Source organism: Arachis hypogaea, chromosome 8 (genome assembly GCF_003086295.3).
Source record: "Arachis hypogaea cultivar Tifrunner chromosome 8, arahy.Tifrunner.gnm2.J5K5, whole genome shotgun sequence".
Taxonomy (NCBI): Eukaryota; Viridiplantae; Streptophyta; class Magnoliopsida; order Fabales; family Fabaceae; genus Arachis; species Arachis hypogaea.
Window position 1 is genome coordinate 40,486,995 of NC_092043.1, and position 25,926 is coordinate 40,512,920.

Consider the following 25,926-nt stretch of genomic DNA (forward strand, 5'->3'; position numbering starts at 1 on the left):
AGGATAAGTTTCATGGATTTTGAAGAACTCTCTGGCGGCTTCAGCGGTGGAAGCCATGACGCAAGGCGAAGAGGGTTGAGAGAGAGAGAGAGGGTCTGTGTGATTGTTGGAGGTAGGTAGGTTAATGTGAGAGAGGAGATGAAAATTTTTATAGGTTTTAATTAGGTTTACCTAATCAATTTTAAAATTTTTAAAATTTGAATTTAAAAAATTTAAAATTAATTAATTATTAATATAAATTAATGTAATTTTGTTTAATTTTTGGCTGGTAAATTTTTGGTACCATATACTTTTCCTTAAATATTTAATTACATTTGATATACTGCATTTGAGGTGTGTAAGAATTTTATTTAGTTTTATATGTGTAAATTATCTCAGAATTATGTATATTAAACAATAAAACATATGTATTTTATTTATATAAAAAAATCTCTTATACTCAAATTAAAAAGCTAAGAAGAAAAAGAAAAATTTGAACACCAAAAAAGCTTACCTCTTTTGAAGACGCGATAAGAGATTAGAGGGGAAAGCAGGAAGAAGCAGAGCGTGTGAGTGAGTGTCAACAATGGACATCAACGGTCTTAAATCCCTTAACATACCAAACCCTTCTCGTTTCCGCCCAAAGCTTCCCCTTGTTCGCCGATTCACTTTTCTTCACTTCAGACCCAAACCCACCACTTTTCTTTCTCTTTCTTCGCCATTCTGCTCTCTCGGTAGTCCCTCTGTCTCACACACTCCTTTATTCCAGTTTTCTTGCTACTTATTTATTTATTTATTTTTATTATATGTTGCAGATGCGAATGGTGCCGCTGAGATAAACAAGGAAGGAACTTTGCCTCGGGGTGTTGGAGAGGCCTTGAATGGAGGAGCTTCACGTTCCAAGGTTCTTCAGGTTGTGCTTGTGTCCCCTCAGGTACGAATTTAGATGACAGTTATTACTGGTAGTTGTTCATCATGGAAATGCTATCTGTTTAGTTGACTTTGGAGCAATAGTAAGTAGTTAGTTTGTTAGTTTGTTACACAACCAGTTAGTTGAATAGTTGGTTAGTTAGTTAAGCTTATGTGTTAAAGCTTTTAGCTTATGTGATTAGAGGATGTATATAATTTCATCAATGAGTAACAGAGACACTTCTTGAGCATTTCATCACTTTTCCTAATGTATGCTTACTCAGTTAGGCCATTTCTTTTGCGTAACAAGAGTTTATTGGGTTAATTAGATTGGAGAAGCTTCAGCCGTAACTGTATAGCAATTGCACGCACGGCCAAATCCCATATGGAGGACGGTGGAATTAGGCATGAAATGTTAGGGTTAACTATATCATTTAAAAGTTCAATCAGGTAGAACTTGGTACTTGACTAGTCTTGAGCCAAATTAGATATGCTAAAGATTTGTACGTCATAGATTGGCAATGCATGAATTTAGGGGCTGTTTTCAGGTATGCATGATTAGATGAGTGGGGAACTTTTGTGGATAGTATGCACCAACATGTTTTCTTTGCTTATGTTCAAATTGTATCAAATTATGTTGTTCATGTTATGTGTTAAAACATACTCTTGCTTACATTGCATTGTGCACAGTTAATATTTCTTCTCCATTTCAAATAATAAGGATAGTTGCCAAACTGCATGGTCTTAACATCTATTCAAGTTGCAATAGAACTTCATAAATAACTATGTCCCTGATAACTGGAGTGATCAATCACATAATTCGATCACTTTCTAGTTTAATTATTTGTTAAATGATAAGAATATGTTTGAAATGAAACCAATATCATGGCAAAAAGAAAAACATATAAAGAAAAGGAATGAAATGTCTAATCCTCTACTGGAATAAGTGCTGTAAACTAAGACAAGTTAGTGATGGATATTATATTATCCCATTTTTTTGTTTAATTTTTCCCTCTTAATTAGAATATAATGCTACTGTTCTGAAAATGTAGGATATTCTTATCCATATTGTTTATGTATTAATTGCGTCTGAATTTTTTTATTCATCTTTTGGTATTGGCCATGGTTACTGTCAGGAGAAGTGTAAAGCAAGCTAAAATAATGTTAGTAATGCAAACCATTGGTTTTTTTTATTGTTCTTTGTTATTTTTGGATACACTAAAATCAGTCAGTATGAAACAAATGGAGTTGCATCTATCAAATCCTCACCTAATTCTCATCACTAGTTGGTTAGATTTCCTTGAAGAAATTTGAAAATTTAGCATATAAATTGGCCTTAGCACAGATTCTGATAGCTTCAGTTTTGTACTATCTAAATTACTGACAGTAATTCAGGTCATGTTTTCCTCTTGATAGATTCCTGGAAACACTGGATGCATTGCTAGATCATGTGCTGCATCAGCTGTTGGATTGCACTTAGTTGGGGTGAGGATATTTTCTCAGTCTAACTCTAATTAATCCTTTTTTAAAAGACCATTTTATCTTCACGTTTTTTGGCAAATTTATCATAGCATCTGTATTTCTCTATCTTTTTTCAGCCATTAGGATTTCAGGTGGATGATTCCAAATTAAAGCGTGCTGGACTGGATTATTGGCCGTATCCATGGTCATTTGCTTCTTTATGATTGTAACTTTTATAGTCATTTGCATCTCTCCTGATAATCTAGAAAGGGTGGAAAATATTTTACCATCTTGGCTAGTCTGCAGTTATCCATGACTGTTTATTTTAAAACAAGTTCCTCAATAATCAACAGCTCTCGTGTCCTCTTAATCTTATTTTGACTATATGAAGGCAGTTGAGGAGCGATAGATATAGACTTTTCTCGGAGGTGGAATACTGCTTCCCGGATTTGGTAACAACTAAAATGAATACATCATACTTTTCTAACATAGAAAAAAGGACCCTAAACAATCATATGTTGTTTTGAAAACACTTCTCTTTTGGAATTTATATCACAATTTCCCTGATTTTTTAAAAGTCGTTAAGGCTGCATATGTGATTCCTCTCTAGAATACACTGCATGGGTGTTCAGTGCACTGAGCTGCCCTTTTATATGTTTTCCATTATGGACATAAAATTGCAGATATGTGGTTGTTAAAGTTCATGACACTTGGGCAAGTTTTCGTGATTATTTCAGGCAACAGGTAATTATTATTCCTGCAATTTAAATTCCAAATACTTGCATCATACTCCTCCTTTGATCACATTTTGGTATTATCTAATACAGGAAGGACAAAAGCGGCTTCTAGCATTTACAAAGAGAGGAACAAAAGTTCATTCTGTGAGTTTTTCATACTAATTACATATTCCTTAGTGTTAGTATAACCTGTGTTTTTTGTTATTAATTATTTCGTTTCAATATATTTCTGTTATTGCATCAGAACTTCAAAGAACATTGTCCACTAAAGAAGCAAGTGATGCATTCATAAAACACTACTAAAAATTATGCCCTTTGTTCCAACTCTCTAATAGTCTAATCTGTGACTAATGAGAAAATGTGCGAAGAATCACTTGGCAAAAGAATCACATCACAAGGCAGTTTAAAATAATATAATGAATGAGTGTGAGTAGCCTGATGCTGAAGATTGTATTTGATATTAATTATATTAGAGCTAAGCTAAAGAAAATCGAATATACAACTCTGTAGCATAAGTCCATACCACAGCATTCATACAAAATAAATTTGAGAGGCTGCTCACAGAGAGCTTCTTTTCTTCTTTTGGTTAATTTTAGGGTTATCCAATAGAAGTAGAAGTGTCAAAGCTGAATAGTTTAGGGATTGGTTGAGAAAAATAGTCACACTTGCACTCTTGCGGTCATACAAGTCCCCAACAAGTCCTCCTTTCCAACTTTTTCCTTCTCTTATTATTTTTTTCCTCCCCTATTCTGAGTTTTTTTTTCTCCCTTTCTTCTTCCTCTCCTTTTACCTTTTCTTTTTTCTTTTTCTTTCTCTTCCTCCTCCGTTTTATTCCTCTCCATCTTCCTTCATTTTCTTCTGCTTCTATGTTTCTTTTTCTTTTTCCCTTTCCTCTTCCTCCTACTTCTCCTCCTTCCTTTTTCATCTTGTGTGTTTTTTCCCTTTTTCTTTCTTCTTCTTCCTGATCCTCTCCCTTCTCTTTTTCTTTTGTTTCCCTATCACTCTCCTATGTTGTTTTGTTATAATTTCTATGTTATTTTTACACAATTTCTGTGTTGAATTTGAGAAATTTCTATGTTGGATTTAAAAAAATAAAATAAATAAGAGACATTAGCTGTTATAGTACTTGGTTGAAGACTTGGTTACAAAATCATTTGTTAAGCTAGTATCTCTGCTTTTTTTTCGAGTTAAATCTCAAAGTGCTCTTTGAAATTGGCCACTTGTACCGAAAAGATCCTAAAGATTCCAATTGCACCATAAAGGTCCCCGAAATTAAAAGAATTGCACGACGTTGGTCCCCACCTCCTTTCCCTCAAATTACTTGTCATGCCGTGAGTGATCTGACACATACTCTTTCGCACTGGAGTAGGCAAAATGACGTTGCTTTAGTTTCAAGGCTAAATGCCTGATGAAACGTCATTTAACCTTAATGAACCACAAAATGTCTTACGCCCCACAAATAAATGTATGATCATTAAGGTTAAACAATGTCATTTCATCAAACATTTAGAGTCAAAACTAAAGCAACGTCGCTTTGTCTAGTCCAACGTGGAAGGAATGTGCTAGGTCAGTAGCTCGATAAAAAGAGTGAAGGACTAACATTGTACAATTTTTTTAATCTCGAGAACGTCTATGGTGCAATTAAAATCTAGAGGACCTTTTCGGTGAAACTGCCAATCTCGTAGACCACTTTGAGATTTAACTCTTTTTTTTTTTTTCCAATATGCCACTATTTCTAAACTTTTTATTTAAGTGTCACATTTCAAACTATTTACTTAGGTGCCATCATTTTGCCACCGTGGCACCTTCTATCTTTTTAGTGTATTGGAGGCGCCTAAGCGGAACACGCCATCCCCATGGAAAACGCTAATCCATGGGTAGCAAAAAGAGAAATACTAGAGGGATATCAGAATTTATTGTTTTTTTTGTCACACTTATAGCATTAACTCAATTTTTTTCGTTTATTAATTCAACAATATACTTTTGTCCACACTTTTAAACATTGTTGGTTAATTAATGGTCAAAAATAATAAATTTTGATGACCTTCTAGTATTCCTTTAGCAAAAATACTAATATAAATAGATTTAACTTTGATGTCTGGCAGTATAAAAGAAGTCTTACACGTGCATCCAATCACATAATGCCACATTATAAAAAGAATTATTATTTTCATTAACTACGTGAATGGTCATCCAAAAAGACAGATATGATTACGCGACAACAACAGACAAACAAAAAACAACAAAGCCTTGTCCCACTAGATGGGGTCGGCTACATGAATCAAACGACGTCATTGAGCTCTATTATGTATCATGTCTATAAAGAGACCATTTACATGTGGATATCGTTTGACCACCTCATGGATGGTCTTCTTAGGTCTTCCTACGTCTTTCACCCTTTGTCCATCTTCCATCTCATCCACCATCCTGACTGGGTGTTCTGTCGGTCTTCTTCTCACATGTTTAAATCACTTGAGACGTGATTCTACCACCTTTTCCACAATAGGTGCTACCCCAACTCTCTTTCATTACTTCATTCCGTATTCTATCCAATCGCGTATGACCACTCATCCATCTTAACGTCTTCATTCTGTTACACTTAACTTATGTTCATGTTTTTCTTTGGCCACCTAACACTCTGTACTATAAAGCATTACCGTTTTTATAGCAGTGCGGTAGAATTTACCTTTAAGTTTTAAAGATACTTTTTTGTCACATATAGAACCAGACGCACTCCGCCATTTTGACTAACCTGTTTGGATTTTATGATTTACATCATGTTTAATATCTCCGTTATCCTGTATGATGCATCCAAGATACTTAAAATTTTTAACTTTTTGTAGGATGTTTTCTCCAATCTTCACCTCTGTATTAGGGTTTTCCCTTTAGCGGCCAAACTTACATTCTATATATTTCGTCTTGCTACGGGTTATGCGCAAACTATACACTTCTAGAGTTTCTCTCCATAAATCTAACTCGTTATTTAGGTTTTTTCTTAACTCGTCCATAAGGACGATATCATCGGAAAAAAACATGCACTATGGCATAGGCTCTTGATATGCTTTGTGAGTACTGTCCAGACTAATGTGAAAAGGTATGGATTTAAGGGTGATTCCTGGTGTAATCTTATACCAATAGAAAATTTGTCGCACCACCTTGAGTCTTCACACTAGTTGTAGTCCCATCATACATGTTTTTAATTGTACGAATATATGCTATTTTTATTCTCTTCCTTTCCAAAATCTTCCATAAGATATCTCTTGGCACTCTATTGTACATTTTTTTCAAATCAATAAACACCATATGTAGATCCTTTTTATTACTACAATACCTCTCCATCATCATTCTTAACAAGTATATCATTTCAGTGCTGGATCTATCTGACACAAAACCAAATTGGTTTACTGTTACTTGTGTCTCTTGTCTCAGCCTCCGTTCTATCATATTTTCTCATAACTTCATGGTATGGCTTATAAACTTGATCCCTCTATAGTTTTTGTAACTTTGTATATCTCTCTTATTCTTGTAGATAGTTACCAAAGTATTCTTTTTCCACTTATCTGCCATCTTTTTTTATGTTAAAATCTCATTAAAAAAATTGGTTAACTAACTGATGCCTTTCTCTCCAAGGCTCTTCCAAACTTCAATTGGAATATATTATTGGGTTATACTGCCCTGTCATTTTACTTCCGGTTTAGAGCTTCTTTTATTTCGAAGTCTCGAATCTTTTGAGATTAGTCGAAATTTTGATCTTCTTCCATCGTGCATAACTGACCAAGAGTCGGAAGAGTCTTATGTTTTTCATTAAATAACTCGTAGAAGTAGCTCTTCCATCTTTCGTTGATCTTCTCCTCTTGAGGCAAAACCTCTCCGTCTTTATCCTTTATATACTTAACCTGATCCAAATCTCTCGTTATTCTTTCACGGCCCTTTGTGATTCTATATATACCTTTTCTCATTCCTTCGTGCTTAAAGACTGATAGAGACCCTCATATGCTCTTGTTCTTGCTTTACTTACCGCCACTTTTGTCTCTTTCTTAGTCGCCTTATATTTTTTGCAATTATCTACATTGCGGTACAAAGACCATTCCTTAAAGCACTCCCTTTTTGTCTTTATCTTTTCTTGTACACTCGTGTTCCCCCACCAGGACTCTGTCTCTTGGTCCTATTCCTCTATATTCACCAAAATTTTCTTCTATTGTTCTTTGTCATCTCGCTCTACATCTTTTCTGCGCTTCTATTCTCATCCCACTTTGCCTCTTCTCCTACCCGTTTTAGAAAGTTTTTTTGTTCTTCACATTTCATCCGCCACCACCTCGTTCTTGGGTTCTTCGTATGATGTTTTTTCTTTAACTTTTGCTCAACGTGAAAATCCATGAATAACATCCTATGTTGTATTGTTAAACTCTTTTCCGAACAAATTTTACAATTAATGCAAAATTTTCAGTCAACTTTTTCAACAAGAAGTCGATTTGAGAGCTTGTCATGCCACTCCTATAGGTTATAAGATGTTCGTCTCTTTTTTTAAAACATGTATTTGCGATGAGAAGATCAAATGTTGAGGAAAAGTCCAAAATAGTTTTACCCTCGATATTGACCACCTCGAAACCATGGCTTCTGTGAATACTTCCATATCCAGTCATTTCTCTTCTAACATGGCCATTTAAATCTCCTCCTAAGAAAATCTTATTTTCCAAAGGTAATTTTTGGACTAAACTCTCTAAATCTTCTCAAAATCTTATCTTGTGTTGCTCGTTCGAATCTACTTGCGGTGCATAGGCGCTAATCACATGAAAAGTACCTCTCTCCACTACAAGTTTGATAGAGATGATTCGATCTCCACTATTTTGACATCCACTACGTCCTTCTTCCACTGTTTATCCACGATAATACCTACTTTATTCATATTCTTCACATTTCCTGTATACTAAAGTTTGAACCCGGAAATATGCAACTTCCTAGCCTTCACACCGACCTATTTTGTTTCTTGTAGGCACATGATGTTAATCTTCCTCCTTATCATGGTATCCACCACCTCCATGGATTTTCTTGTTAGAGTGCCTTTGTTCCATATCCCAAATCTAAACTTTCTGTCGTTCCGACTTTTATCTTTACCTTTTTCTTTGTGAACTAGTTTATTTACCCTCGTTCGTTCACGAAAACACGGGAACCTTTGCTGATTTAACATTACACCCGGGTATCGATGCAGCGGCTCTTGCTCATTTGACACTATGTGTACGCGAGCCATACAGAATGTTGCTTCCGGGCAACGACCTAACTTAAGCGCAATAACGTCTTTGATCCATGTCATGAAGATTCGACTAAGTTTTTATGTTGGCTGTCGAAGGCCTAACATAACCCTCCTTTATCGGGGCTTTGAACCAGCTATGTACCGCAGCTGTAGCATAGGCAGAGTTATATGATTGCACGACTATATAAAATATTTTACATTGTCAGTGCATCAAAATTAAACTCTATAAATATAGTGGTACAATTAAATGTATTTATCAATCTAACTAAATTTATATCATAAATAAAAAATATAGACACCAAAAAAAATATACAAAAAAAATTATACAATGCATTATAGCAAAATATAAAATCTTGGTTAAAGAAAATTCTTATGATAAATTACAATACTCTTATTAATTATCATGATATTTTACCATCATCAATTATCTTGATGTTTTGTCATATCATCAATTATCTAATAAAATATTATGATAAAATATTATGATAACTGATAGACTGTATTTTATCATGATTGAAATCTTAATGCAAGAGTGTTAGTAAAAAAAAAAAGATACCAAAAAAATATATATAGTACTCTCATCAATTATTTGATATTTTTTATTACATAATAAAAAATATTAATGAGAGTATTATATTTTATTATGATTGAGATCTTAATATAAAGGTATTACTGAAATGCAAAAAAAATGCCATAGAAATACATAATTTTAGTTAAAGAAAATTGACATTATTGTCTAAGGTTGTGTACTTAAACTGCTTGTGGAGATTAGGATTGAGTGGGGGGAACCAAGCTCCTACAGTTAGAATGATAAATATATTTAAATATGAGATTATATTTATATTAATATTAGTTAATTATTGATTATTAATTATTAATTATGTTAGATAAATTAAAAGACTATTAGTTTGTAGTTTGTACAAGTTGCTGGAGGCGCTTTCACGTTTAATGATTTTGAAACGTATTCAGCGTATCCAAAGTGGAAGGTGCTAAAGGCTTAGCGTTTTTGCTATTGTATGCACTTCCCTGTTTAATATTTTTCACGTGAAAGGCTTGTTCAGTTTAGGCACCTCCTAGTTAGCGCGCTAAAAAAGTACAAGGTGCCACCGATGACACCCGGGCAAATAATTTGAAAAAGGTCGCATTTTGTCTATAAGTTTTAGAAATAGTGATATCTTGGAAAGGAAAAAAAAAAACTATTATTTCTCATTTACTTTTTAAAGAAAGCAGTAGGCTAAGATTGATTTAAACAAGAGCTAGTTTTAAGGCTGCATTTGGAAGAGACTGAGAGTGAAAGATAGAGATTAGAAGATAGAGACTGAATTAAGTCCGTCTCTATATTGTATTGGTTTAAAGTATACATGACTGAGTTATGTTTTAGTATCCGATTTGGTTAAAAATAAATATATAGACTGAAATAAGAGAAATCACCAAGATACCCCCTATTTAAAAGAGAAGTTATTCTTATAAACAAGACAGGTTGAAATTGTTGAATTCCAAATCAAACAAAACACAAATTGATTAAATTAAACCCTTTTTATTATACACACAGAAAGAATCAGAAAACACCAAAAATTCAAAAATAACACCACCCTAGAACCCAATTCAGCAGAAAGATTATATCTTTGAAAACAGAAGAACAAGCACCTCAATCATTAGCATCCTCAAAAATCTTGCATGTTGACTTTGCCAACCTCCACATAAAAAAGTGTTTGTGTGTGTGTGTGTGTGTATTTTTTCAAAAATTAAAAAAATTACAAAAAAACTTGTTTGATTATTGTAAGCAAAGCGTGTGTGATATTTCATATATATGTGTAAAGAGGCATGGATTTTGTGCTTGGAAAGTTTTAGAGAGAGAAAGAAAGAAAGAAAGAGTGTGTCTTGAATGAGGGTAGATTTAGAAAGAAAAAAATGTTATTAAAGTTTCAGTTCTCATCCCCAGAAATTTCAGTTTCCTATGTTCTTACTTTTTGAAGTACTAAAGAGGCTGAAATTTTGAGTTCTGAGACTGAAATTTTAGTTCTCGTCTCTGATCACCAAACATGATATTGAGTTCCAGTCCCCCAGTCTTAATCTCAGTTTTTGCAAATAAACACAGCCTAAAAGATGTGGTTAGCTACTAAACATTTATATTGAAGTTTGACTCATTATACTACCCTTGATTGGAAAAACACCTCAGCTTCTTACATGGATTACTCTATGAGCTTTTGTTAGACATGGTTCCCATAATTTATTATTAAAATTGTCCCCATTCACATTGAGCATTAGCCGACTACTTTGGTTAATTGTGCCTCAAAAGGAATTTGGGGAAGAAGACTTCAGTACAAGGTCAGGTAATCAATTTCTCATGGTTAGGGATGGCTAGCAATATTACTAGAAAACTTTACTTATTATGCCTCAAAGGGTTTATTTGTCGTTGTTTCCGAAACAAATCATTTTTTGCAGAATACAAAGGTCCGTAATTATATTTTTGCTTCCTTCTTACCTTGCAGGAATTTTCCTACAGAAAAGGTGATTATCTTTTGTTCGGTTCGGAAACCAGTGGACTGCCACCTGAAGCGTTGCTAGATTGCAAAACTGAACCATTTGGCGGGGGAACTATTCGGATCCCAATGGTTGAAACTTATGTCAGATGTTTGAATCTTTCTGTAAGTGTTGGCATAGCTTTGTATGAAGCTTCTCGACAACTAAATTATGAGAATCTTCAGCTAGCTTCAGAAAGCTGTATGGATACTGAGGAGTCATTTATTACTGAAGACATTTTTGCTTGATAATATACTTATTCATATATTTATTTTAACATAGGTAGGAACATTCCTTTGGAATTTACTTATAATTAATTCTAGTTGTGTCTCCTTGGCTAGGTACATATTTTTAGTTTATTGAGGTGGAGAATGTGTCCCGTTCCCAAATTCAATAGTGAAGTGGATAGTTGGGACTCAGAGTAGTCCCACATAAGTACCCAAATTCCACACACAAAGAACTATCATTTTTAATATTTTGATCCTGTAGAGAATTATAGCAACGCTGTTCTGTATGTTTAAATATCTCTGCCCTTGCCATTTATTATTATGGAAATGTTCACTTTCCAACTTCAAATTACTGAGCTGGGAAATTAGAAATTGAAGGTTTAGGATTAAGGCCAACAGCTTTACTCTTTGCTTAGTTATTCAGTTAAATGCATGGTATTTTGGGAATTTGCTTCTAATAATTAGCTGTCATAGTTTTCATCGATAGAAGCTATAAACATATACTTGGAAATCGGGGGGTGAAACATTCACAAATAATTAGATGGTGTTTTCCTTTGTCGAGTTAATAGTTATTTTAGTATCTAAAATATTTTGGTTTTGACAAAATAATACCTAAATAATAATGATAAAGTGATTTCTAAAATATATATTTAGTTTTATAAAATGATTCAAATATCTAGTCAATAGTTAATTTTTTCAATCATAGTTAAATTTTAGAGAAAATTTCACCCCTTTCCCTGCGAGATGTTAAAATGATACTTTCTTTCCTTCTATTTTATAAATGTACATTTCTCTCCCTTCTAATTTTTAAAAAGCCTCTTCTTTAATCTATTTTAAACTTTTTAAGTTAACTAATATTAACTTTATCTATTTTTAAAGAAAAAAATTATTTTCTAAAAAAATACCTATTAACAAAAAAATTATTTTTTATCATTAAATTTTGCTTACTAAAATATCCTTTAATAAAGTATTCTTTTATTGATTAAATTGAATTTCTTAAAAAATTTAATAATTATATTATTTTTTTCTAAAATACCCTTCAATAATTTTTTAATTATTAAATTATAATTTTATCAAAATTTTTGTTAACAATTTTTTTATATTTTACTATTAATTTTTTGACATCTATATATATTATTTTAACATTAAATAAAAAATTTAGTAAGATTATTTCTCAATATCAATATATATTAATTGTTATACATATTAACGGTGGTAAGATTTTTTTATTTAATGTTAAAATAATATATATTGATATAAAAAAATTAATAGTAAATATAAAAATAATTATTAACAAAAATTTTAGTAAAATCAAAATTTAATAATTAAAAAATTAGTAAAGGCTAGGTATCTTAGAAAAAAAATATTTAATTATTAATTTTTTTAAAAATATTTTGGTGAAAATGCAATTTAATCAATAAAAGAATAATTTATTAAAGAGTATTTTAGTAAGCAAAATTTGATAATAAAAAATAAAATTTTTGCAAATGGGTATTTTTTTAAAAAATAAATTTTTTTCCTTAAAAAATAGATAAAGTTAATATTAATTAACATAAAAAGTTTAAAATAGATTAAAGAGTGGTTTTTTAAAAGTTAGAAAGGAGGAGAATGTACATTTATAAAATAGAGAAAAAATGAGTGTCATTTTAGCATCTTGCAGGAGTGGAATTTTCTCAAAATAAAAACCTATTCGCACACCACTTCTCTCTTCTTTAACAATTATTGTCTCTTTTATTATTATTTTTCTCATCCTCTTTTATTATTATCTCCTGGTCATCTTTATTATCTTTTTCTCTTGTAAATATTCAAAAAATTAAAGTATAAAAATTTTAATGCGTAAACATAAATTTAGTGCACAACTCACAAATTTAAGTATACAACACAAAATTTTTTTTAAGAATTATATGTTCAAAACATTATCCAATTAATGAAATTCACACAACACATAATTAAATTTTGGTGTAACATACCTACAATCTTGTATCATAAATTTTTTTAAAAAATTATATACCTAAAACATTAACTCACCTAATTAAACAAAATATATTTGCAGCAAAGATTTTTACTATGTGCAAAGATTTGTATATTATGTATAAAAACATGTGTATTATACATAAAAAATTGTATGCTATATGCCTAAATAAATTTGTGCTATATGTAAATTTTTATATGTTATACTTCGAAAATTTATATGCTGAGCAAAGAAAAAAAGTTAGTGACATATGCATGCATTATTTTTTTTTTTTACGAACTTTGCACTAACTTAATTACAAAATAACATATACACTTAGCATCTTTATTAAACAAATTTAAACGTGCTCTTCAACCCTCCAATGCCAAAACAAACACACCCTAATCGTTTACTCCTAAAAATTGTAAAATGAATGATGATTGATGAATGTGGTTCCACGCGAAAATCGTGGCTCGCATGTTTCTGTCTGCACATCAACCAAAGCCTCTATTGTTCAAACTAGCACTCCTGCCTCACTTGCATTCCTTTACTTCCCGCTGTTACTTCCTCTCCCAAGCCTCTTTACCATGCCGTTCCATTTCTTCATATCGTGACCCTCTTGTTACTTTCTTACTCGATGCTCTGAAATGTTCATCCTCTGTCTCTTGCTGCAGGGTCATCCATGCCCGTGTAATCAAATCGCTGGATTTCAGAGATGGGTTTATCGGTGATCAACTGGTATCAAGTTACCTCAACATGGGCTTGATCCATGACGCAGAGAAGCTGTTCGACGAAATGGCCAACAAGGATTTTGTGTCGTGGAACTCCTTGGTTTCTGGGTTTTCGAAAATGGGCCACCTTGGCAGGTGCATCAGTTTGTTTTCTATGATAAAATCTGAGTATGGATTGGAATTGAACGAGCTTACACTACTATCTGTTATCTCGGTTTGTGCTTCTGCTCAGGCTAGGGATGAAGGTCAGTATCTTCATTGTTGTGCATTGAAGTTGGGTATGCTTTCTGAGGTGAAGGTTGCTAATTCTCTTATTAATATGTATGGAAAGTTTGGTTGCGTTGACTGTGCTTTCAGGTTGTTTCAGGCTATGTCAGAGCCAAATATGATATCGTGGAATTCGGTGGTTGCTTCCTGCACCCAAAATGGAATCCCCATTGAAGCTATTAACTATTTTAATATGATGAGGATGAATGGATTTTTTCCTGATGAGGCCACAATGGTGAGTTTGCTTCAAGCCTGTGAAATTTTGCCTTTAGGAATGTTGATCGAGGCCTTACACAGTGTAATCTTCACCTGCGGGCTTGATTCAAATGTGACAATTGTTACCACACTTTTGAACTTGTATTCAAAGTTAGGGAGATTGGACGCTTCTAAAAAGGTCTATGCTGAGATATCTAAACCTGATAAAGTGGCATGGTCTGCAATGATTGCAGGCTATGCCATCCATGGGTGTGGGAAAGAGGCAATAGAGTTCTTTGAAAGGACTGTAATGGCAGGTATGAAGCCTGATCATGTTACTTTTACTCATTTGTTAAGTGCTTGTAGCCATTCAGGGCTTGTCAAGGAAGGAAAATACTATTTCCGAATTATGTCTGATGTTTATGGGGTTCAACCCCGATTGGATCACTATTCATGTATGGTTGATCTTCTTGGGCGCTGTGGTCTTCTTAGTGATGCTCGTAACCTGATTATGCACATGCCATTACAACCAAATTCTGCAGTCTGGGGTGCCCTTCTCAGTGCTTGTCGTGTTTATGGTAACATTGATCTTGGGAAGGAAGCTGCAGAGAATTTGATTGCCTTAGATCCGTATGACCCTAGAAACTATATTATGCTTTCCAACATATATTCTGCTTCAGGCCTATGGAGTGAAGCGTCAAAACTGAGGACCTTGATGAAGAGAAATGTTCTAACTAAAAACCCTGGATGCAGCTTTATCGAGCATGGGAATAAAATCCACCGGTTTATGGTGGATGACTATTCTCACCCTGATTCAGACAAAATACACACGAAGCTTGACGAACTTATAAGAAAAATTCAAGAGGTTGGCTTTGTGTCTGAAACTGAATCCATTCTCCATGATGTTGATGAGGAGGTCAAAATAAATATGGTCAACAAGCACAGTGAGAAGATAGCTCTTGCATATGGACTTTTGGTTACTAACGCTGATAAGCCACTAGTTATAATAAAGAACCTTAGAATTTGCCGTGATTGTCATACCACCGTGAAATTTGTCTCTCAGATTGAGAAGCGTGTTATCATTATTCGAGATTCAAAGCGATTTCATCACTTTTCAGATGGATTATGTTCTTGTGGTGATTACTGGTAGTGGTCTCCGGAATTTGCTGTGATTGTCACACCACTGAGAAATTTGTCTCGCAGGTTGATAAGTGTGTTATCATTATTTGAGATTCAAAGAGGTTTCACCACTTTTCAGATGGATTATGTTCTGTGGTGATTACTGGTAGTGGTCTCCGTTGAATCTGGCATCATTCAAATTATTCTTGGTCGCTAAAGCCCATGTGGTAAGAAACTTGATATCCGTATATATATATGAACGTATTTTTTATCCATGTAGCCGACCCCACCTAGTGGGATAAGGATGTTGTTGTTGTTGAATGTATCTGTTTATGTACACGTTGTGATAATAAAAAGAGTCTTTGTGTAGCCAGGTAAATTTAATACAACTTTTGACCTTTATTGTGCTGATAAAAGAAAATGAAAATAGAGCATCGATCATACATACGAATTCAAATCGTCCAAGTAAATACAACAGTTGAGAAACCAAATATGGCATGACATTAAAACCTAAATCAAAGCATACAGTCATATACGTATTCTATCTCTGTTGAAGTATCATAAACATTCAAGTATGCTTTCATAATTATAAATCATATACATAAAGACATAACAATAGCTTTAAATATAGACAAATCCATAATTTTAGGAATACATGTATTCATATCCATTCACCAATTGTCATACAAAGCCATACATGATAAACTATTGAATGCCATGTATTGGTAAATCGCCTTTGTCTCTGTCACAAGTGGGTTAGAAACATATATTCATTTATCTTATCTTTATAAATATTTAAAAATACAACCCATTTTTATTTGCAGTTCCACGTTGAATGAAGGAAGACCTCTTAGCTGCTCAGTCTCGTGGAACTGATTTGCTGCAACATGGAGAACAATAACTTCATCAATAGTAAGTTAAATAAACTTCACATCTTACCATGCCAAAAGATATCTCTTTACTTTCTTATGGTTGAAATTTCTAAATTAGATTCTGAAGTTTGTAAGTTGTCATGCAAGGGAATTATACACCCTTGTTTTGACCTGTGAACTAGATTGTGCTCATAAAGTATTTTCAATTGTGAGTGCAGATCAATCCACAAACACAAAGGTCATATACAGTCATGAGTGATCTTCTGATTAGAATTCTGCAGGGAAAACAATTTCTGTGAGATTATTGCATTGTATGTGGACTCGTGACATTTTAGCTACTCTAAGATTAGGAATGGAAGAGAAAAACTGTGGGAATCTTTTCTTAAATCCTACAAAGCCCTGTGTTCTAAGTGTATTTTCCTGTTGCACATGTATTTTATAGATACCTAACAGGGAGGGGTTTTAGCGTGGGGAAAAAGTGAATATACTTATTTTTCATTATTTAAATTTTTAATTATATTTTACAACTCATTTGTAAATCTCTTAGATTAACTTCACTCAGGGAACCTCTACTCATTCTTTGCTGAGCTCCTAGTTCTAAGAGGTATGGCGTGCTTTCATCTTTCCTCTCCTTTTGGGTTTCTACTTTCTAATTTCCCGATGTTGGAAATTGAGTAGATTTTAATGATATATTCATGTACATAGGTAGTTGTAGTCTATACATATATTTGAAAATAGCATTCAAATTGGTCCTCTAGTTTTCCCTCGATGATCAAATTGGTCCATCTTCTTAAACATATCAAGTTAGTTCCCAGTTTTTAGAACATTAATCAAGTTAGTCCCCTGTCAACAGACTGGTCAATGACTTAATGGAAAGCTGACGTGGAACGTTAACTGCCATGTCACTTCAGCTTGACTGGTCAATTGAAGAAAGGTTTAACTTGATTGGCAGTTTAAAACTGGGGACTATGTGATCAGTTTAAACATGGAGGGACTAATTTTGATTATTATGTCCTATTTGAATTTTTTTGCTGTAATTATTCTATGGTTGTGACCAGTTCAATTTGTCCAGTTTTTACCAGAAAATCAGTTCTTAATTTTTTAAATATATTTTATACAAAATTACAGGTTAGAAAAAATGACAAATTGATCTTTGACCTTTTTTTTGTGAAGACACATAAATCTCTACCAAAATTAAATATTTATAGGTTCTTGAACATTGGAACAAATGAGACACATAAATCCTTCTGTTCACTAACAAAAAGACCTATGTGTCTTTACAAAAAGGCTTATGTATCTTGTTTTTCAATAGTCAAGGACTAATTTTGTTAGGGATTTATGTGTTCTTGCAAGAAATGATTCAGGATCTAATTGTCATTTTCTTATTATTTTATTATATCCAATTTAACTTTGTTGAACTTCGGTTGAACATCTAAATCTCTGAGTCTTGCTTCAATCTTGGTATCTGTATCATCTTCTAGAAGCTTTGTTCTTTACCCCAATATTGATGTTCTAGCTTTGTCTTGTCAATCCTACCCTTATGGTTCATCTTTTCCTGTTCGAGACTAGCATTGTAGGGCTGTTAATCATCCTTCACCCATCTAAATTTTTTTTTCATTCAACCTTGCTACCAATAAAGAGTGGCCACTTTACTATTTGAAAAGGTATCATCAACCAGTCATGGAGTAACAGGACCTTTGACATATGTGGTTGCATATCTTCGACCCGTCTTCCAACCACTGCACCATCATCAACCCTCTGTCACTGTTTACTGCCACCACATCACTTTCAATCCTCTGCGGCTTCGACACCCATGAGCCCGTATCTTCCGCAGATCACTTCTGAGGTTTAGGTGAGGTCAAGGTCAAGAAGCAAACCTGTCTATTTGTTTCTAGATAAATAGCACAAGATATAAAGCAATCATAACAAGTGGTTGATTACTACATAATGGATATAACCTTGTTATGTTTACACTAAAAATCAGCTACCTGTGTAAAATAGAAGATGAAATACAAAATACACATTGAAAATGGCTTAAATAATATATGTACTCATACACAAATACATAATAGCTGATTTGATGGCTAATTTTTTGTGTGCACATAGCATTTTTGTAATGGGCGTAGATTTTTAGCCATTGACATGGAATGAAAATATCATTTTCCTTAAAGTTATTGCTATTGCTAGGGCTATTTCTAATTATTTTCTAGCAAGCACTGTGTACATAGATCATTGAATGGGTTGGATAATTAATGATCGTATACAGCTCTGGGTTTTAGGATCTTGAATAGTATGACCATCTCCATGTTGGTACATACACAATGACATTCTTGCAAGGTTTATTGCAGTTTCTATAAAACGTTGAGTCAAAGAAGAATTATGAGCTTCTCTGTTCATCTTTTTCCATGTGATGCACAGCAAGGATTTTATATGCTCCCTTGCTTTTACTTCAGAAGCTCCAGTTTCATTCATGTAACATTGAATCCACTTGGGAACATCGCCAGTGGCATTCTCACGCTAAAAGGGGGAAAATGGGAAACAAAAATTAGAATATAAGAAGATGAGAGTTTTAGATTGAGCAAGATTGAAGTTTGGTGTGGATACTTTATATGTTCCAAGGTCGTTGGCAAGCCGTAAAATCGTTGCCGAAAGCCGAACTGTCTCAGAATACTCTTCTAGGGGAACTTGTTCCTCCTCTATAAATAAATGAGGGATTAGGAAGTAAACATGAGTAAGTATAACAGGCGCACTTATGGAGATCCATGCATTCTCCATGTACTCCTCCAAACTCGGCTTATATTTCCCATGATACCACTTTGCCTCAACCAAATATGATTTACATAGATCTGTCCACTGTAAATTGTTTAAGAAGTCCATCAAATTTTAAGTCTTTTGATTAATCTAAGTACAATATTGTGTGCATAAAAGTTCATAGCAAAAAATGCTAATTAAGAAAAATAAATCAAACAGTTGCTTACCACTTTCTTTAGATATGGAGCAATGTAACCCCCATTCTTTTTTAGGGTTTCAAGGGCCAATTCAGTGATAAAGTTATGAAGTTCAAGAAAGCAAGTTTTCATGTAATCTGGGAGATCATTAATGGTCCTTGTATCCCATCTAGAATAAAAATATAAAAGGTAATAACTGTTAATTTCTGTTTTAAAATTGCATATGATATGCAAAAAAAAAAAAAAAAAAAAAAAAAGGTATGATTGAGTAGCTACTGTTTAATGACCTGTCAATAGCTTCAGTGAAGAGCTCTAGTTCTTCCAAAGTTCCATGCACATCATAAATATCATCAATTACGGTTATGAAGCAATTAATCTTTGTAAAGACTTTTCTTGAATATCCAAGGTCTAGCTCAAAATTTGTTCCCACTGTCCAGATGTAGTTCTCTACCAACCTATCCCTGGCAAAGCTCAACTTTTCTGCAAGGCCAGTACTTTTCCACCATCTTAAACAAGATCAAACATAAGAAAATGGAAGTGATGTTATAAAATGCGATTTTTCTTGGTACACTGTTTAAGTGGGACCACAAAATAACATGTGATGGAAGTTGTATGTTTAAACTAACATGTGTTTCCGAAACATTTGAAAGTTTTCCTAAACTTTAAACCCTAAAAGATCACATTTGACAACATTATTTTGAAAGAAAAAAATTGGGAAGATCTATTTCCCATATATATAAGCCATGTAAGTAAGAGGAGTATAAAAACTAAGCATATCTACTAATTTCAAGTTAAATATACTGTAAATAGTTCTAAACTTTCAAGAATGGGAATTGTAATTTGGCAAATTCTATGGTATCTGAGTTGTTACCTAAATTTTGTTTAACTTTTCTTTGTAGTAAATTTTAATTTTTTAAAAATTATTTATTTTTATATCTTTTAAATTAAATATTAATTTTTAACTTTTTTTTATATACCGTCTCTTAGACACCATAGTATTCATCTTATAATTTATCCTTTTGAACTTTGTCTTATGTGCAATTTGTTATTTAAACTTTGAAAATGTTCAATTTATCTCCCTGAAATTATGAAATGGTCCAATAAAGGATTTTTGCTAAATTTTCTTCCAAAATGACCCTTTTATTAAGGGATAATTGTATCAAACAATCACTAAAACATCATATGAGGATATTTTTGGATGAAAATTTAACATAAGATCTTCTCTGCAGTATTCGGTAACTGTAGAGACTCAAATTGCACGTTTTCGAAAGTTTAAAGGAAAAACTGCATAACTGGAATGTAACCTTTCAAGGATTTACCATACACCTTGATGTAAACTTGAGTTCCTCTTGATAGATGGATTGAACACGGTTGAAATCTAATTTAGCTAACTGAAGCAAAGTAGGATTCATGTTGTGTCTTCTTTTGTATGCATTAATGAACCATCGTGCCTCCCACCTAGGAATCCTCCAATGTAATGGAAGCTCCAAAGCATGTTGAGTTAGTAGTGATAAATAGCTACATTCGTTTTGGTTCAAATATTCTTCAAGAAACTTTGTGGTCAAATCTCTTGCTTCATCCAATATTGTTTCTCCTTCCATTGAATAAAATGAGGCTTCATACAATGATAACATTCCCTGAACATCAACCGATTGGTATTCCTTGAAATCATGCATGTCATCAAGAAAGCTAAGAAAAACATCTGCCACAACAACAGCAACAGCAGCACATAATCTCACATTAATACCATCATCTCATATATCAACTGGTTAGATAATATAATATAGTACTAAGATGGGAATATGACCAAGATAATAAATTATATTTTTTGTAAATATTTTGTGTACGAAAAAATTCTATCATAGTACAAAATTTTTACTTTTTTTTTTGTCAAATAGATTGAATAACCTCCAATTTTAAGTATTACAACACACTTACACTACACATTCATTCACACAATACTAAGTGCATTCGCCAAGATTTGAACTTAAGATGCAGCTTATTAAGAGGCATATATGATTTTACAAACAGGAAGTGCTAAGTAAAGAATGACCATTTTAAACAACATGAACAACCACTAATCAATTAAAAATAGACTACACCATAATTTAATGCTACTAATTAAATTTAAAATTAATTTACTCTTTTAACCTATTAATTAATATTGTTAACACATTATTCAAAAATATTGTTGGTTACCTATATTTTTCTTTTACAAAATTCTTACTTCATATTGTTTGACAATCATTCATTTATTTTTTCGGTATTGTTACACGTACGAATGCTTTTGGTAATCAAGTCCAAGTTGGTTGGGCTACTGATTATCCCAATAAAAATAACCTACACAAAATGCATATGACTCACACACTTCTTCTTCCCCTTCTTTCGTTGCTGTTGCTTCGTTTATTTCTTCTTCTTTTTTTTTCTATTTTGCATTTTTATTAGTTTCTCCTCTCTTTTTTCTTTTGAGGGAGAAACAAAAATGAAAAATATAAAATTTTTGTATTATTATTTATAAAGTTATGTGTTTTCTTTTAAAAAAAAATTTGTGTTTCTTGTCAAAAAATAAACAAAATGTTGTAGAATTTTGTAAAAAAATGATAAAATATAGAAATTTATAAAGTTGAACACAGAAATTTGCAAAGTTAAATACAAAATAATTACATAGACAAAATATGAGAGGAAGAAAAAAAATAAATTAAAAAATTGCAGAATTTAAAAAAAAAACACATAAATTTATAAAGCTAAAGACATAAATTTGTGAAATTGAACACAAAATAACTATATAGATAAAAAAAAAAAAGAGGAAGAAGAAGAGATGGAAATAAAAGGAGGAAGAGGAGAAAAAAATATAGAACTTATTTGCTATTATTTATAAAATTATATTTTTTTTCAAAAGTTTTTTATTTATTGTCAATGAAAAAAAATAACAAAATGGAAAAAATGTTGCAGAATTCTGTAAAATAATAATAATAATAATATGGATGATGACTCTATTTCTAGGCGAAAAATAAAATCATAGTGATAAAATCAATCTTGTTAAGAGTGTTAGTTTCGCCGCAGTAGTTTCTAGTTCTTTTTTTCTTGGGTGTCTATCCTAATAAAGAAAATAATAAAAAAATCTAATATAAAAAAATCAAATATAAATATTTTTTAGCGACATAAATTAATTCAAAAAAGAATACTAAAATATTATGAATTTATTCATTGGGAGACAAATTTGGTTAATAATTTAAGAGCACTCAGTCGCAAGAGATTAAAAACCTGTAGAAATGTTATAACCATGTTGCCTTAAGAGCCTGAATTCAAGTGCTGTGACATGTAAACTCTTCTTCTCGGAGTTATCCATGTAGTAAATATTGTTCAATATGTTCCATATTTCATTGTTAAAATGATAAGCAATTCCAAGTCTTTGCAAGACATCAATGAGCTCAAGTTGATCAAGCATATTTTCCACTTTGCAAAGGACCATCCTTACTTCTTCCCTTAGCACTTCAATTTTCTCTTTGTATGATTCTTCCTGCGTTAATTATTAGATACATTTTGGCCTCACACATTTTTAGAAGAGAATATAACAGGATAATATTTAGGCCATCATAATATCTTGTTTTTAGTCAATAATATTTAAAAATATTTGCTAAAATATTATGCTAAATCGTTGAACTAAAGATATTAGATTATTGGCTAAAAATGCTAATGGCGATTCCTACTTTATTATCTGTCTTTGGATTTTACAATAGTCCTTAACTTTACACCTAAATTCTTGCTTTGCTTGCTTAGTTAAGTTGGGTGTTCCTAAACTCTAACCTCTTGCTTTCTATAGTCAATTGATAAATTTATGTAAAATCAAAACATTTCAAATCATATCCTTAATTTAAGAGTGATACTTTTGAATTGCATATTATATATTATATATTATATAAAAAATCAGTCTTCAAATTCATTTTATTATATATTTATGTATAAATACGTCTGTTATTTAATTTATTTTTAATATATATTTTATGAGTGATTGATTTGATAGTTTATTTTTTGTCTACACATAATATATTGATATTATATTTATTATATTTATTATACAAATGAATACATAGACCTTAAAAAAAAGTTAAGGGGGTTTATCTATATTATTTTGATTCCGATTTTATATTTTATTTAAAAGAATACTGAGATGAGTTCTTTCATATCCTGTTGAGTAGAACACATTAACCATATCTTCTTTATAGAATCTCTTTCTTTTTTTTTAAACCAAATTTTAATTAGATCCTTCTTCTTAAATTGCAATTTTTTATTTTATGTATATATCTAGTTACAAACTTTAAATTTTATGAATCTAATTAAAAACCTGATGTATATATAAAGATTTGTAAAATATTTTTTTATTTGTATCCATAATGTAAAAGGAAAGCTTTCCAAGTTGTTTAAGAATAATGTGATTTGATAAGCAGAATATAGACAAATAATATAACACTAGAGAAATGAAAGTAAGAAAGAACACCTTATAATCAGTATTCAATGATTGGATATATTCATAATGCCAAATTGAAGGTTGGAAGTTTGCGGTGCGTCGGAAAATTGTCGTATTATCATTATTTGAAGCTTTATTCAATGGTAGGCATTGAATTTGTGAAGGGATATTTCTCTTGCTGGTTTCAATAAGTGATGAGTTTCTCTCAAATGGAAGCATTTTATTGAACCCCATTGTGAGTGAAGAAAGGTGAACAAGAGCCATGAGGTGTAGAATGAAAAGCCAATCTCTATTCTGTTATTTACTTGAATATTCGTGTAATGAGAATGGTCACAAAGAAGCCTTTTTATATCCGAGGATGGATACCGAGGAAGTCTTATATTTTTAAGGAAAAGTATAAGTAGACAATGAGAATAATAAATAATATAAATAATAGATATATTGGATGTTTAATTTAATAGGTATGTAGATGATTATATTCATTATTTTTAATTGAATGATTATTTTTTTTATTTAATTTACTCATGTATATTTAATAATGACTAAATGTTCAATTTACTAAATATACAAATAATTATCCTAATTAAGAGATAATTTAGAAATTAAATGTTATTTTACTTTATTAAATTAATTTTAAAATTAATTATTGATATTGTTTACGAAAATAATTGTCTGTCTAACAAAACACCAAATACATTATACGTGTCTGTTCACTCACGAGAAACCATATTTAATTTTTCTTTATTTTTTTAAATTTTTTTTGAAACACCCAAAATATAAATAAAAAAAGGGGTTGAAGTCGAAAAATTTCGTTCACCCAAAAGTTAAAGGACAGGCATGCATCGTCACAATATTTTATTCTCACATTCAACGTGTTAATAAGGTTATGGACACCATCATCTCGCACGAGCTAGAAAGCATCTTTTTGTGGAAGAGACTCACTTCATGTTCTATTTTCCCTTTCTTTGGTGAGGAGAAACCTGTTTGTCTCACTCTTTCACATAATGATGCACGGATTTAAATTTTTTAATTTTTGAATTTTATTTTAAAAGAAAAAATATAACTTTTTATTATTTATTTTATAAGATAGACTAAGAAAAAATAGGTTAGACAAAAAGAAAATATGAAAGAAAAATTATTTAAAAGTGAAAAATTACAATTTATTCTCTAAAATAAAAGTTTAAAATTTGGACAATTTACTAAAATAAATAAAATAGCTTATAATATTACCAGAATACACATTTTGTAAAACGGATACCAAAACCGTAACCGGGATCCACGGTTTACAAATTAACGTAAATCGCTACACTCCTATAGCGGTTTATGTTGATATGTAAAATGGCTAGAAACTGCGACAAAAATCTTGCGGTTTCTGTGTGTATATATTTTTTGTTCTTAGTTGAACATTTTTTCAATCTGGATCTTCAACTTTAGCATAATTTTCACTAGCTTCATTTTTTGTTCTTAGTTGAACATTTTTTCAATTTGGATCTTCAACTTTAGCATAATTTTCACCAGTTTCAACTTCAGTGCTCTCTACCCATAGTTGACATCTCATCAGTGGAAAGCCCTGATGCTCAACGACAAGGTGTGGTTTGTACTTTTTTATATAAATAAGATAAAATGGTTATTTCTTTAAATATGAAATGGAATTACACATCATTTTAGTCATGATGCCTGCGAACTAGAGATTGAAATCATCTTTTTATATCTACTCATTGATATATGCGAAATGAGACGCCTACAAAATAAAACAGCGGCCATTTTTCTGCTGTGGCAGACGAAATGACTTCTATTAGAATATTAGGACGAATAAGGAATAATCATATTGAATCTTCCTACTTAAACAATAATAAGCTTGAATGTTTCACAAAACAGAGAAAGAATTGTTAAGAACAGGTTTAGATTTCGTTTTTTATTTTTATTTTTTAAAAATAATTTTTATTTTCAATTTTTACATTAAATTTTTTTAAAAAAATACCTTATTTCTAAATGTTGAAAATAATAAAAATATATTTAGTTGGTCTATTTTTAAAATATATTTTTTAATATTTTAAATTATAAAATTATATTTTTATTAAATATACGTTTTTATTTATTTAATTTTTTATTAAGTTAACAATTTATTTTTATATAATATCAAACATGAAATACATTTGTTGAATTTATAGTCAATTTAGTTTTAAAATTTATAGTCCTAAAATTTAAAATTGAACAAGTATATTTGTTAAATTTTTTTTATTTAGTACTGAATACGTACTACCTGAATTAAAAGAGTTATGGTGAAT

The 25,926-nt window shown here is 31.5% G+C and overlaps 3 protein-coding genes across 6 annotated transcripts; 2 read left to right on the forward strand and 1 right to left on the reverse strand.

Moving 5' to 3' along the window:
- The first annotated feature begins 418 nt into the window (after positions 1-418).
- LOC112707461 (uncharacterized) lies at positions 419-11,436 on the forward strand. Its single transcript, XM_025759206.3, has 7 exons — positions 419-713; positions 795-913; positions 2,305-2,373; positions 2,487-2,545; positions 3,033-3,093; positions 3,177-3,230; positions 10,830-11,436. The coding sequence occupies exons 1-7, from the start codon at positions 566-568 to the stop codon at positions 11,106-11,108; spliced, it is 789 nt and encodes a 262-aa protein (XP_025614991.1). The 5' UTR covers positions 419-565; the 3' UTR covers positions 11,109-11,436.
- A 1,868-nt stretch (positions 11,437-13,304) lies between these two features.
- On the forward strand, positions 13,305-18,392 carry LOC112707462 (pentatricopeptide repeat-containing protein At5g40410, mitochondrial). Of its 4 annotated transcripts, none has more exons than XM_029288557.2 (4): positions 13,305-15,577; positions 16,175-16,262; positions 16,770-16,826; positions 17,887-18,392. In XM_029288557.2, exon 1 carries the CDS (start codon positions 13,486-13,488, stop codon positions 15,379-15,381), a length of 1,896 nt encoding a protein of 631 aa, XP_029144390.1. In that variant the 5' UTR covers positions 13,305-13,485; the 3' UTR covers positions 15,382-15,577; positions 16,175-16,262; positions 16,770-16,826; positions 17,887-18,392. The 4 variants fall into 4 exon arrangements, with proteins under 4 accessions (XP_029144390.1, XP_025614992.1, XP_029144391.1 ...); XM_029288558.2 differs by having other exon boundaries at positions 13,393-13,597; positions 13,713-15,577; positions 16,441-18,392; XM_072201311.1 differs by lacking the exons at positions 16,770-16,826; positions 17,887-18,392 and adding an exon at positions 16,441-16,753 and having other exon boundaries at positions 13,874-14,014; positions 14,137-15,577.
- On the reverse strand, positions 17,407-23,957 carry LOC112707463 (terpene synthase 10). Its single transcript, XM_025759209.3, has 7 exons — positions 23,669-23,957; positions 22,435-22,690; positions 20,497-20,872; positions 19,458-19,676; positions 19,201-19,339; positions 18,827-19,075; positions 17,407-18,739 (listed from the first exon to the last, which is right to left on the reverse strand). The coding sequence occupies exons 1-7, from the start codon at positions 23,900-23,902 to the stop codon at positions 18,452-18,454; spliced, it is 1,761 nt and encodes a 586-aa protein (XP_025614994.1). The 5' UTR covers positions 23,903-23,957; the 3' UTR covers positions 17,407-18,451.
- Between the last annotated feature and the right edge of the window lie 1,969 nt (positions 23,958-25,926).

Bases quoted from the DNA above. Each gene is read 5' to 3' on its own strand.
- LOC112707463 (XM_025759209.3), bottom strand. From the start codon at position 23,902: ATGGCTCTTGTTCACCTTTCTTCACTCACAATGGGGTTCAATAAAATG. The intron at 22,691-23,668 runs GTGTTCTTTCTT...TAATTAACGCAG, and splicing joins CATTGAATACTGATTATAAG to GAAGAATCATACAAAGAGAA. The intron at 20,873-22,434 runs GTTTTTAATCTC...TTGTTGTGGCAG, and splicing joins TGGTTATAACATTTCTACAG to ATGTTTTTCTTAGCTTTCTT.
- LOC112707461 (XM_025759206.3), top strand. From the start codon at position 566: ATGGACATCAACGGTCTTAAATCCCTTAACATACCAAACCCTTCTCGT. The intron at 2,546-3,032 runs GTATCCATGGTC...ATAAAATTGCAG, and splicing joins GCTGGACTGGATTATTGGCC to ATATGTGGTTGTTAAAGTTC. The intron at 3,094-3,176 runs GTAATTATTATT...TATCTAATACAG, and splicing joins GTGATTATTTCAGGCAACAG to GAAGGACAAAAGCGGCTTCT.
- LOC112707462 (XM_025759207.3), top strand. From the start codon at position 13,486: ATGTGGTTCCACGCGAAAATCGTGGCTCGCATGTTTCTGTCTGCACAT.